This window comes from Conger conger, chromosome 17 (genome assembly GCF_963514075.1).
Source record: "Conger conger chromosome 17, fConCon1.1, whole genome shotgun sequence".
Lineage (NCBI taxonomy): Eukaryota > Metazoa > Chordata > Actinopteri > Anguilliformes > Congridae > Conger > Conger conger.
In genome coordinates, this window is record NC_083776.1 from 5,376,020 (window position 1) to 5,390,938 (window position 14,919).

General features: G+C 49.1%; 1 protein-coding gene across 2 annotated transcripts in view; it reads left to right on the forward strand.

Annotated features, from left to right (window-relative positions):
- Positions 1-1,246: 1,246 nt before the first annotated feature.
- The window catches only part of enox1 (ecto-NOX disulfide-thiol exchanger 1), a 32,053-nt gene continuing 18,380 nt past the window's right edge, over positions 1,247-14,919 (forward strand). Inside the window, exons 1-5 of one of the 2 annotated variants that reach the window (XM_061227156.1) lie at positions 1,247-1,400; positions 5,542-5,679; positions 10,977-11,144; positions 12,411-12,617; positions 13,749-13,982. In XM_061227156.1, coding sequence (XP_061083140.1) covers positions 1,391-1,400; positions 5,542-5,679; positions 10,977-11,144; positions 12,411-12,617; positions 13,749-13,982 — 757 coding nt within the window. In that variant the 5' untranslated portion in view covers positions 1,247-1,390. The remainder of the gene's footprint in view (positions 1,401-5,541; positions 5,680-10,976; positions 11,145-12,410; positions 12,618-13,748; positions 13,983-14,919) is intronic. The other variant, XM_061227157.1, reaches the window with a different exon arrangement.

Sequence of the window (14,919 nt, forward strand, 5' to 3'; positions counted from 1 at the left end):
CTCCCCTCTCCCCTCTTGCTCTCAATCTCTCAGTCCGATTTGGGTTTCATTAGCTTGACAAAGTAAACAATGCTTGTTTCGCCAAATCATAAGACAATATGAAATGGCAACATAACCCATGTAATTTTGATTTCAAGGAAACAATCTCTCTCTCACTCTCTCTCACACACACGCACACACACACACACACACACACACACACACACACACACACACGCACAGCCCCCTGAATTGTGCGCCACACTTCTGGATAATGAAGAGAGACCATCACACCCTGTTAATCTCACGATGGGGCTCATTGTAAGTGCTATTGATTTCTGGGTAATGTTGTGCGTCTGGAGCGGTGCCGTCGTGCCCTGGGGAGCGGGGTGGGGTGCCGCGGGTCAGCACCGCCCCAGCTGCCAGCCGTCTTACGGGCCCCGGGGGTGACGTTCGTCATCCAGGCAGTGGACTGGAAAGGCAGATGTTCCTCATTGGCTGAGACGTGACGTCTGCGGCGCCAAAGACGCGCTTCGGAAGGACGGTGTCCTCGCGTGCGCCCGGACCACAGGTCCACAGGAACCTCCCGCTATTTCCTCTCCTGTGATGTAGAATTAGCGTTAGCATTACCTGAGCTGGGTGCACCACTGGTGCGCCACTGTTAGCCTTAGCATTTCTCTTGACTGAGCTCCTTTGGGTTGTGTGCCCCACTAGCACTCTGATGATACCATTAGCATTAGCATTTCCATTGGCCGAGTGTTTTGGCTTGTGTGGTCCACTAGTGCTCTGCTGTTACTGTTACTGTTAGCATTAAATGGTAAATGGTAAATGGTTGGCATTTATATAGCGCCTTTATCCAAAGCGCTGTACAATTAATGCTTCTCATTCACCCGTTCATACACGCACTCACACACCAACAGCGATTGGCTGCCACGCAAGGCGCCGACCAGCTCGTCAGGAGCATTTAGGGGTTAGGTGTCTTGCTCAGGGAAATCGAACCGGCGGGGGATCGAACCGGCAACCCTCCGACTGCCAGACGACTGCTCTTACTGCCCAAGCCATGTCGCCCCATTAGCATTAGCGTTTCCCTTGACTGAGCTGATTAGGTTTTGTGATTCGGTAGTGCTACGCTGTTAGCATTCGCGTTTCTATAGACTAAGCTGTTTGGGTTGTGTGATTCAGCAGCGCACTGCTGCTACCATTAGCATCAGCGTTTCCGTCGACTGATCTTGTTTGTTCTGTGTTGCTCACAGGGCTCTGCGTTCGGTGATGGGATCCGGCCTCTAACAGCGAGTCTCCTCTGCGCCCCCCCCCGCCCCCCCTCACCACCACACGCCACCGGCCCCCTCGCCAGTGGCCCTGGGAGAGCTAGGACCCTGATGACAGCGGAGAGGATTGTGGGAGACCTGCCATGGCCAGCGGTAATGTATCTCTGTCCCGTCCGTTCCTGACCGACGCCCGTTAGCCCTGCCGCTCCTCCACACAGTGAGCAGGACGCGTTCGGCTCTGAGACCAACAGCCGGCTAACGCCGCCTGTCCCGGCGCGGATCGCAGGTGCCTCAGCCTGCATTTCTGCGGCCTAAAAGTCTGTTTTTAAGTCTTTTTTTTGCCTCTAATTTTACATGTATTTTATTAATAGCTTCATCCGCACAACCTGATGTTTTTTAGTGCAGAAAAATAATGATCTTGATTCTGAGATGATCACAAATGTAGAAGGAAAACGGGCTGTTATTTATTTTAATGTCTTTTTTTTCTTTTTTTCTTTTTTTTTTTTAAACAAATGAAGTTAGTTTATTGTGAGAGGAGAAGCTCCCGATGACACTCTGAGACAGGCACAGACAGAGGCTGTTTTCACCCACAGGCCTTGAGAAAGGAAGAAGGGAAAAGGGGAATTGTGGTAAACAGATGAATGTAAAACAGCCGTCTGTGGTCTGTCATCTCTTTTGCCTCTCTCTCTCTCTCCCCTCTGACTCGCTCTCTGTCTCTCTCTCCCTCCCTCTCCCTCCCTCTCTATCTCTCCCTCTCTCTCTCTCCCTCTCTGTCTCCCTCTCTCCCCTCCCTCTCACTCTCTCTCTCTCCCCTCTCTCTCTCTCCCTCTCACTCTCTCTCCCCTCTCTAATAATAATGACAGTGAAGACAAAACAATAACAACCAGCAGACAACAATCAACAACGGTGCTGGTTATAGGAACAGATAGATATGAACACACATAGGGTGGAGATCCAGTAGATTTGGAACTACACACTGTCCCTCGCATCATGGCAGGCTTTGACAAACTGGGCCGCCAGAGGAGCTGTTTGCCCGTCTCCCAGTATTATAGTCAGTTTACCTGTGTTGCTTAATGAGTCTAAATCAGGTATTATTTTTGAAAGTTTTTTGAAAAAGTGGGCTCTTTTGTGAATTTATCACAATGAAGGAGAAAGTGCATCTCTGTCTCAACCTCCCTAGTCGTGCAGTGACCACTAATGCATTGGTCCCTTGGCAGCCATGATTTTTTGTATCTGCCTGTCTCAATTGCTAGGCTGTGGTCACTGAGCCTGTATTTGGTAAGGATTTGCCTCTGCTTTGTATCTTTGACGGTGTAAAGATATTCCGCTAATTCATAATCTCTCTTTAGGTTGAGGTAGCATTCTAATTTGGATTGTGATTTGGTTTGGTTACTCCAATGTTCCAGATATGTTTTCTTACTTTGTTTCATAATTTGGGTCATTTTGGTTTGATTTTGGAACGCAGTGTTGGTCTGAGAATCATTGGTTAGTGTGTTAGTTAACCTCAGAACCAACTGGCAAAGGGGACTGGTTTTAGGGCTGACCTCTTGGGTTTTGTATGCTTGAAACTTTATGGTGTTCTCAGCACTAGATTTTAGGTGGATCCAGAATTTTAAGGATCTTTTTTGTATGTTTAATGCCAATGGGAATCTGCCTAATTCTGTGCATGCATTTGTGGGTGTTTTCCTTTGGATTCTGAGAATGTTTCTAATAAATTCTGCATGCAGGGATTCAGTGGGATGTTTATCCCATCTAGTGTAGTCTAGCTTACTGAATGGACCCCATACCTCGCATCCATATAATGCAATTGGCATTATGACACTGTCAAATATTTTGCACCAGATTTGAATTGGGATTTGTATTTTATGGAAATTCCTTTTGATGGCATAGAGAGCTCTACGAGCTTTATCTTTTAGTGCATTCACTGCAAGGTCAAAGCTTCCTGAGGCACCGAGTTTCAGGCCTAGATAATCATAACATAAAGAATGCTCTAGAGCGGTGTTTCCTAGAGTGAAAAGGTGTCTGCCTGCCTGTGATCTGGCTTTCTTTTGGAAGATCACAATCTTTGTTTTGGCCAAATTAACTGTCAGGGCCCAGTTCTGACAGAATTGCTCCAGCAGATCTAGATGCTGCTGTAGCCCTCGTTCAGAGGGCGAGAGCAGCACCAGGTCATCCGCAAAGAGCAGAAATTTAACTTCCGTATTGTTTAGGGGGAGTCCAGGAGCTGTAGATTGTTCCAATACCACCGCTAGTTTGAGTTGGACTCAAGCTACAGCCCTGTCTCACCCCACGCCCCTGAGTGAAGTATTCTGTTCTGCTGTTATCAATTTTTACAGCATTTTTGTTGTCCATATACATAGATTGGATTAAATCATAGAATTTACCCCCTACACCGCTTTGCAAAATTTTATTAAGTAATCCATTGTGCCAAATTGAGTCGAATGCTTTCTTAAAGTCTACAAAGCATGCAAAGATTTTCTGTTGTTTTTTTTGTAAAACATGGGTGTTCATTAGGGTGTGTAGGGTGTAAATGTGGTCAGTAGTTTGATGTTTTGGTAGGAAGCCAATCTGACCATTACTCAAGACATTGTGCTTGATAAGGAAGGCCTGTATACGGGCGTTTAGAATACAGCAGAAAACCTTCCCCAGGTTACTGTTCACACAGATGCCTCAGTAGTTATTGGGGTCGAATTTAATATTGGGGATATAAGTCCCCTGTTCCAGACCTCGGGAAAGCAGCCAGCTTGTAGAACAAGGTTAAATAGTTTTAGAATGACCCTGTGCATTTCAAGGGTGCTGTGCTTCAGCATTTCTGTTTTTATATTGTCAGGTCCACATGCTTTGCTGGGTTTGAGTTTTAGGAGTGCATCTGCCAATTCTTCCGACGTGATGTCGTAGTCGAGGGGGTTTTGATGGTCTTTAATGACTTTTTCGAGTGTGTGTAGTTTTTGTGTTATAATTTGTTGGCCAATTGTGAGGTTATCGGGAGGGATTTTCTCATAAAGTTGAATGAAATAGTTCCTCCATACCTCTCCATCTTTTAGTGGTAGCTTTTAGAGCTGAATCTCTGACGCGTTTAATGTTTTTGTTTTTTAAAGATGGTAAAATAGTTTATTTATAGCCTGAGGGACAGTGTGTAGTTACATCTGTTTTACACCAAGTTTCCAAAAGGAAAACAATATCTTGGGTTTTGATGTTGAGTAAAAAGTCAGGATTAAGACTCTTGACTCCAAATGCTGATGAATAAAGCCCTTGGATGTTCCAGGAGCTTATGGAAAAGGATTTCAACATGTATAGATTTGTTTGGTTTTAGAGTAGTCTAAGGAAACTATTTAAGAGAAAGGGAGAAAAGGGTAGGCTACAGGTAAGTTACACATTACACATTTGAGCATACAGTCTCTCTCACTCTCTCTCCCTCTCTCTCCCTCTCTCTCTTTCTCTCTCTTTCTCTCTCTTTCTCTCCCTGTCTCTCTTTCTCTTTTTCTTTCTCTCCCTGTCTCTCTCTCTCTCTCTCTCTCTCTCTCTCTCTCTCTCTCTCTCTCTCCTTCCTGCCAAACCCCCATCCTCCCCCTCCCCCCCTTTACTTTACTTTATTTTCTATTAAGAATTATAATTCACAAAATAATATGCTGAATCCTCTGAGAGGATTCAAAACAAACCCTTATTAAACTGACAAACTGAGACGAGACAAAGCAAAGAGGAAAAATAGCAATGAATAAAAGATATAGATTTATAATGGTTATGGGGAGGGGGTGATGGACAGACACAGACACACAGTATTGCTGTTAATATAAGCACTGAAAGCAGCCTGTAGCCTAGTGGCTAAGGTGCTTGACTGACACCTGGAAGGTTGTGGGTAGCTTTGGATAAAAGTGTCATAACTGTACTGCAATGCCATAATGCATGTTCTCTCAAAATTATACTTTGATGTGCACTTAATCCTGACACACAGCGCAGAAAAAAGCAGTGTATATGGCGTTTTCGGTTCATACTTGGTTCAGCGCGAACATACAAATGTCGAATCGACTGCCTCGCTGACACACGCAGAGAGAGCAGAAATGTGACCCGTGGCTGAACTGCTGACTCACAGAGATGTTGGCCTGTCCGTGCACGAGGCGGTGCGCTGTCAGGGGAGAGAGTGACACGCAGAGGCTCTTTATCAGCCTGCTGTCCTGGGTGGGGGAACAGAGGCGGAGTGAGGCGGAGTGAGCCAGAGTTGTCATACTAATGGTCAAGTGAAAGAAAAAGCTATCTCCTATGGAAATATGAATATCCCCCTCTCCCTCTCTCTCAGCAGCGGACGGTTTAGGGAGTTTGGGATCAGAGCAGACTCACCTGGCGCTGCCCGTAGGGGACTCTGGGTCCTGGGTCTCCACCATGAACAGCCTGGGCCTCGTGCCCATGAGCATGGCCGGGCAGCCCCTCGTCTCAGGTGAGTGTGTGTGTGTGTGTGTGTGTGTGTGTGTGTGTGTCTCAGGTGTGTGTGTGTGTGTGTGTGTGTGTGTGTGTGTCTCAGGTGTGTGTGTGTCTCAGGTGAGTGTGTGTCTCAGGTGTGTGTGTCTCAAGTGTGTGTGTCTCAGGTGTGTGTCTCAGGTGAGCGTGTGTGTTTCAGGTGTGTGTGTGTGTCTCAGGTGTGTGTGTGTGTGTCTCAGGTGTGTGTGTCTCAGGTGAGCGTGTGTGTCTCAGGTGAGTGTGTGTTTCAGGTGTGTGTGTGTGTGTGTGTCTCAGGTGTGTGTGTGTGTGTCTCAGGTGTGTGTGTCTCAGGTCAGTGTGTGTCTCAGGTGTGTGTGTGTGTGTCTCAGGAGAGTGTGTGTGTTTCAGGTGAGTGTGTGTCTCAGGTGAGTGTGTGTCTCAGGTGTGTGTGTGTGTCTCAGGTGAGCGTGTGTGTCTCAGGTGAGTGTGTGTCTCAGGTGAGCGTGTGTGTGTCTCAGGTGAGTGTGTGTCTCAGGTGAGCGTGTGTGTCTCAGGTGGGGTCACCACAGGGGCAGGTGACAAGGTTGCAGTCTGTCTGAATGGTTGTTCCAGTCTTTTTGTACAAATGTACAAATGTGCACACATTCACACACTGTTAGAGTACATGGGAAATGGAATTCGGCAAATTATAAATTCCGTACTGTTATTAGGAAGTATATTTTCACACAGAGTGGTCAGTCTGTGAAACAGCTTGCCAGGACATGTAGTGGAGGCAGAAACACTGGGAGGTTTTCTACACCAGGCCTGATGCAATGCTTGATACTATTTAGCTTTTAGACAAACTTTAGACCACTTTAGTGGTAGGAAAAGGTGAGCATTGCAGGGCTGAATGACCTGTTCTCACACCACAACACACGCCACACCACAACACAACACACAACCCACCACAACACAACACACACCACAACAAACCACCAAACACCACAACACACACCACAACACCACAACACACACCACAACACACACCACAACACACCACACGCCACACCACAACACACCACCAAACACCACAACACACACCACAACACCACAACACACACCACAACACACGCCACAACACCACACAACACACGCCACATAATGGACTGAGAGCAGGATTGAGATACAGACAGAACCAGGAGAGCAGTGGACTTCTCTGCACGGCTGCTGTACCGTCTGTGTGTGATATTGTAATCGTGTTCGTGTCTCTGCATTCATGCAAATGGAGTCTCCCGGCTCTTAGCAGGGTAGGCCTCGTATTGTAATTACCATCGGAGGACAAGGAGGCGGCGGAGGATTCCGGCAAATTAGGCGCAGATTAAAATGCATGAAGAGATTGTCAGCTCATACATATTCATGGGGCCGTCGTATCTATGCAAACCGAGCAGGGGCTCCTGGTTTTTTTTGGGGGGGTGGTTTCTCCCCCCCCCCCCTCTCATCTCATCCTCGGAATGATTGCTCTTTTCGGCGCTCTGTTCGGGACGGATTACCAGCCGGTTCTGATCCGTCTGGCCCGTTCGTGGTCGTCTTCACGAGGCCCGCCAACAACCCTGAATCGAAATCTCTGGCCCGGGCGCAGACAGACAGGAACAAAGGCACAAAGCACTGTCGTGTCCCTTAAAAGACGACCATGAGTGAAAGTTTAATGAATATCTGTTTCTGTTAAATATTTAGAGGAGTGAAGTGAGGATCTTTTGTTCTGGTGTCCCTGTGGTATTGGCGTTTTTTAAGTCCGGTGACATCAAAGAGGGATAGAAGTGTTGCCAATAGATTCTCCTTCATCTTCTGGATGAGATGCAAATCATGCTCTAAAGCAGGGATCCTCAATCTTACCCAGAAAGGGCCAGGGTGGGGGCAGGCTTTTATTCCAACCGAACACTTACACGCCTGATTCTACTGATCAAAAAAGCAGCCACACACCTGACTCTCCTGATCAACCACTGGAGTCTGCAACAACAACCTTGATCAGTAGAATCAGGTGTGGAGTTGCTTGGTTGGAACACAAGCCTGCACCCACACCAGCCTAGATAAGATTGAGGATCCCTTCTATAAAATGTGGACTGTGGTCCAGACCCTGGATACTCAGATCTGCCCCTCAAATCCAAATCCAGCCCTGGTTCTCTCTTTTCCCTGCTAACAATCTATAATGTTCAGATGCATAACACCCCCCCTCCGCATTTCTCCCTTAGGGCTAGCAGAGCCTGGTTTTTCTGGTCTCTTAAATACCGTGAATTTTCTTTTCTATTGTTAAAGCTGTATTTAATAAGTCAATACAGGAGGGGGTTTAGTGGCGGAATCTGTGTAAGCCTTGAATTACTGTGTTCATGGATTTAACGGAAATATCACCGAGGCTACAAGAGGGAGAAAAAAAAAGAAAGAAAAGAATCTATTGAATTTAGCACTGCAATATAGGAAGGTGAAACCGGCGTTATTATTTTAGAGTCGCTTCCTGTCCCAGACCGAGCTGTGCGCTTCAGCCGTGATTAACCTTGGGTCGGCATGAATACAACATTACACCGTTCTGTAATAATAATGATAATCAGGGGCTGTGAAATTGCTGAAAAGTTCTGCTTTCTGGATTCCAGCTATTACCGTTAGTATTCAGTATTTCTGCATTCTGTTCCAGGTGCCGGTGGCTCTGGTTTAATAAGTCATGAAGAATAATTTATACACAAGCCGAGACCCGAGACGCGCCGTGTTTTGATTGCGTTTCTGTTCGGACCGCTGGCGGTTCCGTTCTCAAACCTGCCTGGCCCATGGGGGTACTCACTTCTCATTAGGTGCAGGGTCAGTGGTCAGTGTTTTGTTTTGTGTGTGGTCCGAGTGTTAATGACGGGCGTTTCAGTCCGGTTCAGGTCTCGCGTCGCTGATGACGGCCGCTCGCACGCTGCCTCGTTAAGTAATTAAGCGCTGGCGACTGAACGGGAGCCAGGAGACGACGGTCCTCATTCTCCCTGGAGGCCCGGGGCCCCCCACCTGCAGCCTGGATGGAGAGCTCCAGGAGGCAGGGTCCAGGGCTGACTGTGGCCTGGATGGAGAGCTCCAGAAGGCAGGGTCCAGGGCTGACTGTGGCCTGGATGGAGAGCTCCAGAAGGCAGGGTCCAGGGCTGACTGTGGCCTGGATGGAGAGCTCCAGAAGGCAGGGTCCAGGGCTGACTGCAGCCTGGATGGAGAGCTCCAGAAGGCAGGGTCCAGGGCTGTTTGTGGCCTGGATGGAGAGCTCCAGAAGGCAGGGTCCAGGGCTGACTGTGGCCTGGATGGAGAGCTCCAGGAGGCAGGGTCCAGGGCTGACTGTGGCCTGGATGGAGAGCTCCAGAAGGCAGGGTCCAGGGCTGACTGTGGCCTGGATGGAGAGCTCCAGAAGGCAGGGTCCAGGGCTGACTGTGGCCTGGATGGAGAGCTCCAGAAGGCAGGGTCCAGGGCTGTCTGTGGCCTGGATGGAGAGCTCCAGAAGGCAGGGTCCAGGGCTGTCTGTGGCCTGGATGGAGAGCTCCAGAAGGCAGGGTCCAGGGCTGACTGCAGCCTGGATGGAGAGCTCCAGGAGGCAGGGTCCAGGGCTGACGGCGTGTTTAAGATGGAGCAGCACAGCTGTGTGTGAGTGTGTGCCTGACTCTGTCAGTATAAGCGCATCTCCCGCACACAGGGCTGGGGCTTGTCCGCATCCGCAGTGTTGGGGAATTGGGGGGCTGGGGAAGTGGGGGGGGGGCTTCCTCGGGGCTTAGGCGTCAGGGAGAGGGCTTTGGCAGCTGAGCCCCACCCCCCCCCCGATGCCATTCTCTGCAGAGTCCTGATTTATGGGCCCCCAGGTCCGCAGTAATCCAGCCAGCTGGTTCCTACAGGCTCGCCTGTCTGCAGAATTCCCTACAGGAGAGAGAGAGGGGGGAGATTCACTGGCTGTTTTCCGCATATGTTTAAAAACTCACCTTTTCAGACTGCGGCTCAATGTATCTCTTTAATAAGAAAAACCTTCCGTCTCTGTCTCGTGGGGCTTGAGGCAGGCCCGTCTCTAGCTGTAGTGCTGTTTGCTTATGAAAATGTGGACATTTGGACTGTGGCTAAAAACATTGCGGAATGACTGAATTGTGTGTTGTATTCGTACAGGGAGAGAGAGAGAAGGAGAGGGGGAGGGGGAGAGAGAGAGAGAATCTGAGAGGGACTGACTGTGTCCTTGAGTGATGTAGGGACAGAGAGAGATGGACAGAATGAGAGAGAGGTGGAGACCGGGATTGACAGAAAAAGGGAGGGGGGAGAGATAGAGAGAGAGAGGGAGGGGGGGAGAGAGAGAGGGAGAGAGGGAAGAGAGAGGGGGAGAGAGAGGGGGAGAGAGGGGGAGAGAGGGAGAGGGGCACTGCACTGGCTGAATCTGAAGATAAGAGCAGGCCCTCATAATTTTGGGTGAAAACACCAGTAAATGATTAATGTGAGCTGTCTATATGTGTAAATTAATTGTTATTGTGGTTTCTCTTCTGTTTGAATGAGTTTATGAAGGCCCAGCATTTCTCAATTTCTCATACTCATATTTCATATGATTACTCCCCCCGTTGGTTATTTTAAGGACACGGTTTATTTATTATGGTACAAACACTGTGCCGGATCCTTCTTTGACTTGTTAAAATGCTCCCGGGGAAATAATGGGATTGAATTTCATATCTGGCTGAGTGCGGCAGGATTTATGTTATTTTCATGAAGTGAGGAACCGCTGTGTAACTGAGCCAGGGCGCTGCATTTGAAGGTCACTGCAGCGTGTCTGTGATTTACGTTCTCTCTGTGGAAGAAAGTGCCTCTCTGTACACTGTGTAGCATCACTCCAGATGAGGGTGGACGGGTGGGGATTATACAAACACTTTTGAGTGATTTCTTGATTCATCTTTTTGTCGTCTTTCGAAATAAACCTTTCAGAACATTCATTTGATATGCCACTGAATCTGGGAACTCGGATTTCCAAAGTTACAGAATATTTTTCCAGTGAAATACTTTTTCCATTAATTTTCTATTACCACACGACCGCATTCTTGGGCTCATACAGATATAGCAGCGTAAAGAACAGTGACATATTGCTCTGTTTTTCCGGGCGTTTCTTCCAGGGTTTCTTTGTTGAGCTCAAATCTTTTAATCTGTTCCAGGATGTGTGCATTTCCTTATGTTCCAATGCAGAAAGATCTTACTGCACCATCAGTAAAAGATGCCTTTAGCTTCTTGGTTCAGCTTCTCATGTAGATGTCTGCCCAGAAAATGATTGTTTTCGTCGTCTTCTTTTTTTTTCCCCCTCATTCCCAGATCCCATCTGCATCCCGGGATTTGACCCCAGCATGGGAATCCTCACTCCCATCAACGGAATGATGCCGGGAATCAGCCTGGTCCCGCCCCCTCCCATGCCCCCGGAACTCCCGGTTGTCAAGGAGATCATTCACTGCGAGAGCTGCACCCTGTTCCCACAGAATCCCAGTAAGACCCCCCCCCCCCACCCCACACACACGCGCGCACGCACACACACACACACGCACACCACACACACACACACACACACACACACACACACACACACAGACTGTGACCCCGCTTGTCAGTCTGTCCGGTCGAGAGTTTCCACACGGACAGGAAGTGCAGGAGAGTTCAACCCTCTTCCAGTTTTATCTGGTTATCGTTCTCTCTCTAGAGATGATCAGGGCCAGAACTCGGCCTGACCTTTTCAGGAGTGAAAAAACAGCAGATTCACAATGTGACTTTGTACATTTACATTAGTTGTTTTCGCTGATGCTTTTATCCAAAGTGACTTGCAGTTGATTTGATTAAGCAGGGGCCAATCCCTCCTGGAGCAATGTGGGGTTAAGGGCCTTGCTCAAGGGCCCAACAGCTGCATAGATCCTACTGTGGCTACACCAAGGCTTAAGCCACCAACCTTCCAGGCCCCAGTCAATTACCTTAGCCACTAGACTACAGGCACCTTAGCCACTAGACTACAGGCACCTTAGCCACTAGACTACAGGCACCTTAGCCACTAGACTACAAGCTCCTTAGCCACTAGACTACAAGCTCCTTAGCCACTGGGCTACAGGCACCTTAGCCACTAGACTACAAGCTCCTTAGCCACTAGACTACAGGCACCTTAGCCACTAGACTACAGGCACCTTAGCCACTAGACTACAGGCACCTTAGCCACTAGACTACAAGCTCCTTAGCCACTAGACTACAAGCTCCTTAGCCACTAGACTACAGGCACCTTAGCCACTAGACTACAGGCACCTTAGCCACTAGACTACAAGCTCCTTAGCCACTGGGCTACAGGTACCTTAGCCACTCAGCTCTACTGCCAGACAGCTGTAGAATATACATGTGGTGATAATCATCGTGAATCGTATGACGGATATGAAAGACTATTTAGGCTGTTTACTTTTGTGTTATTAGCATTTGGGTTTGAATGCGTGGGTAGTCTGTTTGAAGTGTAGTTGGGTGACCTGTTTGAATGCGTGGGTCGTGTGTTCGAGGTGTAGTTGGGTGACCTGTTTGAATGCGTGGGTCGTGTGTTTGCGGTGTAGTTGGGTGACCTGTTTGAATGCGTGGGTCGTGTGTTTGAGGTGTAGTAGGGTGACCTGTTTGAATGCGTGGGTTGTGTGTTTGAGGTGTAGTTGGGTGACCTGTTTGAATGCGTGGGTCGTGTGTTTGAGGTGTAGTTGGATCTGTTTGACAGAATGCCTTGCTTCCCCCCTGCAGACCTACCTCCCCCCTCCACCCGGGACCGCCCCCCCGGGTGCAAGACGGTGTTCGTGGGGGGGCTCCCCGAGAATGCCAGCGAGGAGATTGTGCGCGAGGTGTTCGACCAGTGCGGTGACATCATCGCCATCCGCAAGAGCAAGAAGAACTTCTGCCACGTCCGCTTCAGCGAGGAGTTCATGGTGGACAAGGCCCTGTATCTCTCTGGTGAGTGAGTGTGTGTGTGTGTGTGTGTGTGTATAACGGGGTGTGTGTGTGTGTGTATAACGGGGTGTGTGTGTGTATAACGGGGTGTGTGTGTGTGTGTGTATAACGGGGTGTGTGTGTGTGTATAACAGTGTGTGTGTGTGTGTGTGTGTGTATAACGGTGTGTGTGTGTGTGTGTATAACAGTGTGTGTGTGTGTGTGTGTATAACGGGGTGTGTGTGTGTGTGTGTGTGTATAACGGGGTGTGTGTGTATAATGGTGTGTGTGTGTGTGTGTGTGTGTGTATAACGGTGTGTGTGTGTGTGTGTGTGTATAACGGGGTGTGTGTGTGTGTGTGTGTATATAATGGTGTGTGTGTGTGTGTGTGTGTATAATGGTGTGTGTGTGTGTGTGTGTATAACGGGGTGTGTGTGTGTGTGTGTGTGTGTGTGTGTGTATAATGGGGTGAGTGTGTGTGTGTGTGTATAACAGAGTGTGTGTGTGTGTGTGTGTAACGGGGTGTGTGTGTGTGTGTGTATAACGGTGTGTGTGTGTGTGTGTGTGTGTGTAACGGTGTGTGTGTGTGTGTGTATAACGGTGTGTGTGTGTGTGTATAACGGTGTGTGTGTGTGTGTGTAACAGTGTGTGTGTGTGTAACGGTGTGTGAGTGTGTGTGTGTGTATAACGGTGTGTGTGTGTGTGTGTGTGTGTAACGGTGTGTGTGTGTGTGTGTATAACAGTGTGTGTGTGTGACGGTGTGTGTGTGTATAACAGTGTGTGTGTAACGGTGTGTGTGTGTGTGTGTGTGTGTGTGTATATCGGTGTGTGTGTGTATAACAGTGTGTGTATAACAGTGTGTGTGTAACGGTGTGAGTGTGTGTGTGTGTGTGTGTATATCGGTGTGTGTGTGTATAACAGTGTGTGTATAATAGTGTGTGTGTAACGGTGTGAGTGTGTGTGTGTATAACGGGGTGTGTGTGTGTGTGTATAACAGTGTGTGTGTGTGTGTGTATAACGGGGTGTGTGTGTGTGTGTATAACAGTGTGTGTGTATAACGGGGTGTGTGTGTGTGTGTATAACAGTGAGTGTGTGTAATGGTGTGTGTGTGTGTGTGTGTGTATAACAGTGTGTGTGACGGTGTGTTATCCGCAGGGTACCGCATGCGGATCGGCTCCAGCACGGATAAGCGGGACTCGGGCCGGATGCACGTGGACTTCGCTCAGGCGCGGGACGACCTGTACGAGTGGGAGTGCCGGCAGCGCCTGCTGGCCCGCGAGGAGAGGCACCGCCGGAAGGTCCAGCAGGACCGCCTGCGCCCGCCCTCGCCCCCTCCCATCATGCACTACTCCGAGCACGAGGCGGGGCTGCTGGCCGAGCGGCTGAAAGGTCAGAGCTCCGCTCCTGAACTACAGCCCACTCTCTCTGCCCGTCACTCCTCACAAAATGCTGAATAAATGCGTGTGCGGGTGAAGCTGAAGGGACCCGGCCGTTACACAATGGATGTCGCGGGAGCCTGGTGACGAGTGCAGACCGGCCGGTGATTTAGGGATGTCTTCAGGGGTGCGTCTGTCTGTAAGATGGATAGAAATGAGTCCTGCCTGTGGCCCCGGAGCGGCCCCAGATCCCCAGAGTGGGGCCTGCAGTGAAGCAGTGACCCAGCCCGGCCCTCTCCTCTCTCTGGGGCTCCCGCTGTCGTGCCGCGGAGGCTGGTGTGTTCATCCGTTTAGAGTCCTGCCCGTGTCTGGATTCAGAGTCTAGACCGTGAGCCTGTCAGTCATCTCCCCTCCCTGGGGGTGGGGGGTGGGGGGGTAGGGGAATAGGGGAGTGTGGTAGGTACTACTTCCAAGTCAGGACATTCAGAGCCTCCTCTATAGAAGTGGATTCATGGTTGTGTGGGGGCTTTTCACACAAAGTGTAGGGAAATTCCTCTGGGAATCCAGGGCCAGAATGGGGTATAATTGGAAGGGTATGGTGGTAGAAAAGATTCTAACGTTTTTGTATGTTGAGCAGGAAGATGGGGGTGTTGAAGTATTTTTCCAGGGGGTGGAAGGAAAAGTGCAGCATCTGGCTACACTGAGATGCGAGTCCTGTCAGCTGTTGCTCATCTACAAATGGCACACAGTTCGTACACATTGGGGACAGATTCTGCCATTTTACAGCCAGTAAAAATGAAGAAGAATTTCACCAGAAAAGTGATTTATGGGAAGGCTTATTTAAAGAGGATGAGCGCTCCAGCCTTGAATAAAGTTCAGCGAATGCATAACTGCAACCTCACGGCTGAGGGTACCTGTCCTCTGAAGTAAAAGGCCTTTTGTAGTAACAG